Below are 9,649 nucleotides of genomic sequence, written 5' to 3' on the forward strand. Positions count from 1 at the left end.
CTTAAAGATCAAAGAGTGTAGACTAAAAAATATAAACTCAAAACAAATCTTGCATCTTGTCACATTTTATTTCCTTTCTTCACACTAGTAAAATAAGATCACCCAAAGGGCTTGTGTTTTAAAGCTTCCTTTATCTTTAATTCTAAGGATGTGAGTGAACTATAAAAGACAGACAAATCATATAGTAAATATAATAATATATTTATATTAAAAACAGCTAATTTGTTTTTGACCAAACAATATTTTTCAGATAAAGCTATTATCAGACTCAGATATTAAATACAGATCATTTAAACACCCAATAATCTAATAACACTTAATCTGAAAGAAATTATTTTCAACAAAACCACACTGACAATAAACTTTAAATAAATATCATGTGGCTATTTACTTTTCTTGTTGTTTTTTTAATAAATAATCAGATGACTCTCTGTATTAAGTTTTGAAAATTAAATTTTGATGCTTCAAAGTTGAAGAGTTATGTTCATATTTAATATTAATTTGATATTATATGACTTTAACCCTTTCCAGAATGGTCACAGGTGAAAGGCCATGTCATCACGTTTGTTGACTCGCATTCAAAATTTATGTCAATAAGTTTGGTATCAAACTGTAGATTATAATTCAAATTTTAGTATTATACATTACTAAATTTCTTAATTTAAAATTCAATATTAAAAAACACAGTTAAACATAAATTTTTGTGTGTCACATGGTATGTTGAATGCAGCATTGGTTCAAATTAGATGTTTATGATGTCAAAATACTAAGTCTATAGTTTCATACAAATTAGAAACTCAAATTATCGATATTGACAAGCTAGAATATAAAATAAGAGCCTCTTATCTTTTCAATTTGGTAAGATATTGCTCATGTAACAAAACAAACACATTGGCATCCCACCCACCTCTTTCCAATTTTGGAAATGCTCCCTTATATACACCTACCCCTATATATGACATGAATAATCAATTGAAAGCTCAGAATGTCCACCTAGTGGCTTTCTTAGCTATTTTAAAGGATGTCTGAGGATGCCATTGCTTGCTTTAGAAGCAAGATTTCAAGGAGGAAGGTTGTGTCTTTAGTCTGCTCAAAATTTCATATTTTCTTAGACTGAAATACATCTTAAGTTACCAAGTTTGATAAATTATTAGTGGAATTCTATGGTATTAATGTAGTAATTTATGTTTTTTTGGTTATTCAACTGTATATATAAAAAACCTACAAAATAATAATTTTGTTTCATATCCTCCACGTGCAAAATTTTAAAAGGCTGAGCAACCTACGTCAAGCAGCAACTGTGTACAAAGGTTGTAACTAGAAGAGATAATTGTTTGCTTTACTTCTTTATTTACTGTTCTATGTTTAAGAAAAACAAGTTTAAGAACTTATTTTTAAATAGCAATAATATATATACACATATAATATATAATAATTGAAATGTGACTGTATTTTACAAATAGTTGGCCAATTCAAAACACAGCCAAGACAGGTCACTCTGTAAAGACTAAAGGTCAGTTTTATATTATTGGATACTAGGGATGCATGGGTACCCAGCCGGATATTTGGCCCCCGGCCAAGTGTCGAAGTTAAAAACAGCTGAATCCGGATAACTGAAAATGGCATCTAAGCCCTAATCTTTGTGGAAACTTACGCAGTATTGAAAGTAACAGTCAATAATTGGTTTAGTTAAAAAAATTATGTTCTGATCAACAAAGACTGACTGCCTGCTGAAAGTCAGGGATTCAGAGAACAACAGGGGTTAATAACAAGACTGGTTTGAGAAGTGGATTTCTGGGGAAGGTGGGGTTTGAGAACAATATGGGTTAGGAGTTGAGAAGTTGGGGCTAGACATGGAAAGTAAAACTTAAATGTTCTGTTGTTGATTATTTGGTTAAATGTAATAAACATCAATTCTGTTTTTGTTTCTAATTTCTGTGTATGTTGTATACTTTTTTTTGTTCAATGGTTATCATGATTTATGTGTAAGATATAGTTTCATTTATAAGTTACTGATTCTTGTGAGTACAAATCAAGAAGTTTTCTGGTTGATGTCACTGGGCTGAAAGTGATAAAAAATCTTTTCTTCCATCTCTGAACAAACCTGTCTGTTGTGGTAAGGTTGTAATACTCTCCTTGTGATACACTGGAACCACATCACAGTATAACTCGCAGATGTTTCGAGCTGTGCAAAAAAGTCGTACTGCACAAGAAGGAGAACTTTTGATGGCTTCCTGCAAGACTTCGTGCAGCAAATCCAGCACCTTTTTTGTCGATGAGCTAAACAGTGGTCACAAGTATCCATATTAGATTCTACTGAATGTTTTATCAAACATAATTCAATTGTAGCTGTACCATTTACGTTTTTCATATTTACTAAAATGCAGTGCATTTCAATAAATTTCTTACACTGATGGTAGGCCACTGCACAGAAGCTGTAGTGAATACTTATGCACTTATCCAATTCAATCACAATATAACATTCCTCAAAAATCTTCACTTATACCGAACAAGAAAAAATACTTTCTAAAGATATGATTTTAATAATGTTAATATTTAGGATAACACTATCCCAATGAAATAACATAAAGTGAAATTGTCTTTACTTTTCAACATCATCACCAGAACTTACCTAACCTGACATTTTGGAAAGTGGAAAACATTTTTACTAAGATCATGTCTATCTTCTATGCTAGTCAGTTTGTCTTCTTCCTGCATAGCTTTAATTCTGGCTAATTTTGGTAGTGGTTCTGACAGAGCTTCTTTTTCTGGGAGTGTTATAGTGACGTGTAAGTCCTCCTTCATCAGCTTACGAGCACAAACTAAAAGTTCCTTTGGAGAAAAGAAAGTTAAAACATAATTTAAGAGGTAGTGATGGTATTCACAAAAAAGAAAATAGTGGTATTTCAAAATGTTCAACTAAGTTTCAGTAACACAAATTACAGATAATAAATGTTATCATCAACACATTTAGATAATTAGCTATAAATACTTAGTGTATCATCCTCTTGTCTCACACTATGTTCTTAAAACATTATTTTGTACTCTAACAGTATATTTTAAGTTTCTAGATATACGATCCCAACTCTGGACAGAGCCAACTGAAGTTTCTTAGTAAATTCTGGCTTTCAAATTTTGTCATATCACACAAATCAAGAAACATACATATAATTCTTTATCACATCACAGCTTTCAAATGAAATTATTTAGCCATCTACTTAATTAATATATTTCCATGATGTTGGAAATTTTACAAGTTAGCAGAAATCTGAATATTTCAGTGAAATATTCTTCAAAAAAAAACATTCATCACATTAAACTTCACAATAAAACTTTCGTGATGTGTTATATTTATCTCTTTCCAAGACTATATCTTAAAGATACAACTAAAGTATCACTGATGTTTTTTATATTACTGAAAAGGAACAAACCTGACACATTTTGTTTGCAAACAATGAGTCCACATTTCGAGCATACTCTAAAATTGTGGTATTTCCAGCCTCCAGGAAACCGAGTGTTTCTAACTGCACCTGTAGATTAGATGTTAATTCTATTACTTTTGAGTATCCCTCCAGATCCTTGCTGTGACTAGGGATAGCAGGAGAGAGACAATCCTGGATAAGGCAATCACAGAATTCTCTACTGATTTGTTTTCCAAGAAGAGACATCAATGTCTCAGACTTTTCATCTGATTCTTTCTTTACTTGTAACTTCATGAAAGAGCCATATAAAAATTTAAATACTGTATGCAGGTTCTCAAACACTTGAGCAGTCTCAGCATGTTCCTTCTTGTTTACGACAACAACTAAGGTCACACTAGCGTTTGATTTTTCAATCTGTAGATCTACTTGGCAAGAAACTACTATTTCTAACACGTGGGTCATTAAGTTAGTTCCCAATTTCTTCACCTTCTTCTCTAACTCTTTCATGTAATACAAAGCTTGCAGTAAACTTCTAATTTCTTCCAACGTTTTGTTTCCTGATGTCATCAACTTCAGTTCCACTTTGTACGGAAGATCATCTTTAGATTTTGGTACACTCCAGATAATGTGTTGGTTCCAAATTTCTCCTAAGTCATACTTAAGCTTTTCTTTTCTGACCAACTGCTCTGTCTTCATGGCTTGTAAAATATCTACATCTTTTTCACACCCATGTTTGGTCTGAGATATTAGACTTTCAATATGTTGTAAGCTAGTGGCAGCAGATAAGTAGTCCTTCTTTTTTTGTGCTTGTTTTGCGGCCTCAAGAGTTTCATGAATTTCTGCCAACTTTGCAACAATATCCACTAGGACTGAGCTTTCTTCCAACTGCTTTGTCAGTTCTTGATACTCACAAGTTGCATTGTGTAACTGTGGTTTTATCTAAAACAAATCATACAAATAGGACAAGAAAAATCACTCTTCAAAGACTATGGTTTTATATATAAGTTTAAGGAGAAAATGTTATTCAGTACTAAAAATAAAATCTAATCATTTATAAAACCTTCCCAATAATTATCTGTTGTAGCTTTTTAACACCTTTCCAAACATAACTTTTTTGTTTCAGATATTAATTAAATTGATTCAAATACTGATGTTTCAGGTAACTGTGTAAAGCTATACAAGGGTTAACTGTGCTAGACATCTCTAACTTTGAACTGATAAAGAGAAGTGTCAACCTCTAACTCTGACCTTACTCTAGCTAAATAGTGGGATTTGACCATTACTCTTATAACAAACTCAAGGCCACAATGTACAGAGCATGATATTGTAGCAACTGGTCACAAATCATGCTATAAACCACAAGGACAAACTGGAGAAGTGTCAACCTCTAACTCTGATCTTACTCTAGCTAAATAGTGGGATTTAACCATTACTCTTATAACAAACTGATGGCCAAAATGTACAGAGCATGATATTATAGTAACTGGTCACAAATCATGCTATAAACCACAAGGACAAACCAAGGAAGTTCCACATCCTACTATAACATCAACTGAAGAAGTCTTGATTTATTTCTTACATCACTTCTCTTTAACAATACATTTTATTTAGCTACAAATGTAGCAGAGAAATATTTCACCACTCTAGATCCAAGAAAGGTTTAATTTTATCAAATCTGTGTTTCTACATCTTTCTTCTAATTCAAAAAGTCAAAGTATTTTAAATTACTCCTTTACAGATTTTATAGAGTAGCTTAAAATATGAGCTAAGTTGCATCACTAATACAAACATAAGCATCTAAAGTTATTTATTATATTTTTAACTTTTTTTCAATACATACTGTAAAAATTAATCCTGGTGAAATTTCACCATGACTTTACTGAACATTACAACCTACCTCTTTCTCAATCTTTGTTAAAAGCATGTCTGCTTCAGTAGTAGCCTCATTAAGGTGGCTAGATAATTCAACAGTTTCTACAAAATGGGGCAGAAATTCCTTATGTCTTCCCTGAAGAGTCTCTTGCACTTCAAGTTTTATATCTTCTATCCTTTTACTTATTCTTACTATCTTTGCATTTAAGTCGTCTTTTTCAAGCTTTCCTGAAAAAACAAAAACAAGAATTGCTTCTAACATTGTCAAATATGCAAAATCATTACAGTTCAGGGTTTTTTGTATGAAAGTAAGAAGGTACTAACCAACTAAAACAAACAGAAAACTTAAAACAGTAGGACCAAAGAAGGTACTAACCAACTAAAACAAACAGAGAGAACTTATAACAAAACAGTAGGAACAAAGAAGGTACTAACCAATTACAACAACCAGAGAACTTAAAACAGTAGAAACAAAGAAGGTACTAACCATCTAAAACAAACAGAAAACTTAAAACAGTAGGAACAAAGAAGGTACTTACCATCTAAAACAAACAGAGAACTTAAAACAGTATGAACATAGAAGGTATTAGCCAACTAAAACAAACAGAGAACTTAAAACAGTAGGAACATAGAAGGTACTAGCCAACTAAAACAAACAGAGAACTTAAAACAGTATGAACATAGAAGGTACTAGCCAACTAAAACAGAGAACTTAAAACAATCGGAACATCCACACTAAAGTGCAGTTTATCCTTACAATATGTAGTTAATATTGATAATAATCCTTGTTGAAAGACAGTAAAACAAATTTTCAATTTTCAGAACACCAAGTACTGCAGCGAACTTGACAGTTTTCATTTCTTTCTGTAGTAGAAAACTACAACAGAATGAAAGGAAGACTGTTCTGATTAGAGATGCATGCATAGTCCAAATACATCAGAACCTACATTATACGTAAAGTTGACAAAGGTCAGCTATGTATTTGTGGTGATAAATCGTCAGGAGAACTAAAAATAATGATGATTTAGTAGATACATTAATATCTTGTTTTCACTTATTGTAATGTAATGATGCTTAAAGTATAAGCATTATGGTTCAAATTATATTTTTATAGAATTTTAACCTACAAATATGATCTTTTTAACATAAAATTAATCTTGGAATAAATAAAAAAACATGTTCTGTAAATATGAAGATTAAAGATAAACAATAATCTTTGTTCCTAAAGCATAACACAAAACATTTTACTTACCTGCAGAAGACAGCACTTCAGTAACTAAGGAAGACATTTCTTTTATCTCATTATTTAAAACCTAATGAAAAAGGGAGAGTAAATTACATAAGTCCTTTATATGTTGAACTGAGTGTGAAAACTATTACCATTAAAATTATTTAAAGAACTCCACAAATAACTGCCACATCTATGAACAAACATTCTCAGAAAAAGAGCTTAATACAGCAATAGCTGTAAGTTTTAAACAATGATTCAAACTATGTAGTATTTGTTTTACAAACTATCATTATAAGGCACCATAAAGGTTTAAAGGATTGTAGAGGGAAAACATTGAAAAGTTAAGTTCTTATGGAATTCTGAAAGTTATTTAATATTATTTAAAGTAATTTGGGTTAAATAACACAATAATAACTAAATATAATAAGATTGGTAAATAAAAGTAAGATGGTCAAAGTTTTAAGTTACAGTTTAGTGGTGTAAATTATTACTACAATGTAAAATGGGTTTAGTACATGTAATGGTTCTTTAGGCTTAGGTATATTTCAACTTACTGGTAAATTGTCAAACAGGAGATAAATACATTGTTTTATTGAATAAGTACAATTTAAAAACTAGTTTATTGTTTCTTGGAGTTTTAAGGATAAACTTATTTACTTGAACTTAGATCCATTGGTTTAAATTCAGCCTATAGATAGTTATAAATATAAATCAGGCTAAATTAAATACATTTTATTATTAATGTTATGTATATGGTCAGTTCTAATAAGTTATAAAGTTCTATTTTTAAGGTCTATATAATTGAAGATAAACTTTATTACTTTGGTGTGAAGACAAAGTAGTGATAAAAAGTTATATAATTGTTTCTTAAACATTAGGCATAACAGTATTGACTATAGGCTATTGGCATAATTAATTATTTGTAGGCTATAATTAAATATAAATACAATGGTTAAGACTAGTTTAGGAGTTAAGCATTCACAGTTTGTTAGGTGTAATGGGTACAATGAATGGGTTTTATTTGGGAACTCAAGACTGGCATGAACTTTTAAATTTAACTTAAAGGAAGCTAGTAATGAAGATATCCAATTTTTATGTGGAGTTTGTAGGTTGGAAGAGAAGTTGGAGGCTATCATAATTAATGTAGAGTCAATATATAAAGAGAAGTATAGATTGTGGGAAATGGCAGCAGGATTTCAGGAGGAGCTTAAGTTTTAGATTCAAGGGATACATCAGCTAATAATGAGTTTCAGAAAGTTATAAAGAGTACTATTAGTATTAGAGTAAAAAGTAGTGAACCCATTCTGTTAAGCAACAAATTTCAGCCCTTGATTTCTGCAGATGGGGAAGTATTGGAGGGAAAGAAAAAAAAATGAAAAGGATATGCATGATATTGTTATGACAGTGAAAGTCACGTGATGCTTGTAACACGTCATGATATTCTCGAAGTATCTTGACTTTTCCTGGCAACTCTAGTCTTTTCTAGGCATCCTCTTTTATTGTATTTAAGCCCGACAAATAAAGCGGAGACAGAAGGGCAGATAGACAGACATAGAGACAGATAATTGAGTCAAGCAAGCGGTAGTGACCGTAAGTAAAGTGCATGAATCGTTGTGAATTATAGCGTGTGTTTAAGTTAAAGTGACTGTGGAAATTCTGTGTATTGCAAAGTTGTATTGAGAAAGAATAAACTAGTTTTATTTAAGAAAAGATTTGTATCACTGAAGTTTCTGGGAAAGAATTTCTACGGAAAATTAACAAATGACCAGAGACGTAACAAATTGGTGTCAGAGAGTGGGATTTAAAAAAAAGAAAAAGAAGATGGAAATGAGAAGTGGCAAATCAAACTACAGCTTAGCAGATTTGATGGCAGCAATACAAGTACAGCAAGAGAAACAAGAAGAAAAACAGCAGCAGTGGCAAGAAAACCTGCAACAGTGGCATTTCAAACAGCAAAATAAATAACATGATAGACTACAGCAGTTGTTGGAGGAAAAAGAAAAGAAACAAGAAGAGAGACAGCAGCAGTGGCAGCTCGAACAGCAAAATAAACAAGAGAGACTACAGCAGTTGTTGGAGGAAAAAAAGAAAAAGAAAAGAAACAAGATGAGAAAGTACAGCAGTGGTTGGAGGAGAAAGAAAAGAAACAAGAAGAAAGTCTCCTACAATTTAGAGAAAGCCAGCATACACAAATGGAAAAGATTAGTAAATTTCAAAGTGAATTAAATACATTAAAGAATGATTTATTGTCTTTTACACAAGGAGTATATATTAGCCATCAACCTAATCAGCCCCAGACCCCGCAGCTAAACCCTAATGCAGGGGTGATCTAGTACAAAGGAAGTCACAGGAATTTGACGGGAAGGCACCATGGGAAGCATATAGAGCACAATTTGAGCTCCTAGCAGAAATGAATGGATGGACAGAGGAGCAGAAGGCAGTGTACCTGGCAACGAGCTTGAAGGGACAACCACTGGAAATACTTGGACAGTTGTCAGCAGACGACAGGCACAACTATAGAGCACTGGTAGCTGCTCTAGAACTCAGGTATGGAACCCAAAATCAGTCCGAAGTCTACAGGGCTAGGTTTAGGACGAGAATCTGTGCTAAAGGGGAGAGCCTGCAAGAGCTGGCACAAGACATGGGAAGTATGGCACACAAGGCCTACCCAACTGCACCACCCGATCTCCTCAAGTTGTTGCTGAGGGATCAGTTTGTAGATGCCTTGGACAGTCCAAAACTGAAGATACAAGTAAAGCAAGCACAACCCTGTACTATGCAGGATGCAATGGCCAGAGTTCTTGAATTTGATTCCTATGTTAATTCCAGCACAGAAGTACCAAGGTTGGTACAGTCATCAGGATTCAAGGCCAGAAAAGGTCAGCTTTCAGATAGGTTTGAGGGACTTTGCTGGCACTGTAACAAACCTGGGCACAAGAAAGCTCAATGCCAGCAACTTCAAAACAGGGAAGATGCCACTGCAGGAAAGGCTGCTACCCAGAAAGGTTGTTGGAAATGTGGAGAGCAAAGACATATGAGGAGCCAGTGTAAAAAGAATGCAACCAATAAGTCAGCCTCGGGGAAACCAGTAGTGGTTCGTGTTGAGGAATGCCCACCAACCCCC

At 32.9% G+C, this 9,649-nt stretch overlaps 1 protein-coding gene across 1 annotated transcript in view; it reads right to left on the reverse strand.

Annotated features, from left to right (window-relative positions):
- The window catches only part of LOC106468349 (centromere/kinetochore protein zw10 homolog), a 19,878-nt gene that overhangs the window by 2,467 nt on the left and 7,762 nt on the right, over positions 1-9,649 (reverse strand). Inside the window, exons 2-6 of the mRNA XM_022396684.1 lie at positions 6,547-6,607; positions 5,320-5,522; positions 3,432-4,361; positions 2,633-2,832; positions 2,064-2,280 (exon numbers count right to left, since the gene is read on the reverse strand). Coding sequence (XP_022252392.1) covers positions 2,064-2,280; positions 2,633-2,832; positions 3,432-4,361; positions 5,320-5,522; positions 6,547-6,583 — 1,587 coding nt within the window. The 5' untranslated portion in view covers positions 6,584-6,607. The remainder of the gene's footprint in view (positions 1-2,063; positions 2,281-2,632; positions 2,833-3,431; positions 4,362-5,319; positions 5,523-6,546; positions 6,608-9,649) is intronic.

Source organism: Limulus polyphemus, unplaced genomic scaffold (genome assembly GCF_000517525.1).
Source record: "Limulus polyphemus unplaced genomic scaffold, Limulus_polyphemus-2.1.2 Scaffold2975, whole genome shotgun sequence".
Taxonomy (NCBI): Eukaryota; Metazoa; Arthropoda; class Merostomata; order Xiphosura; family Limulidae; genus Limulus; species Limulus polyphemus.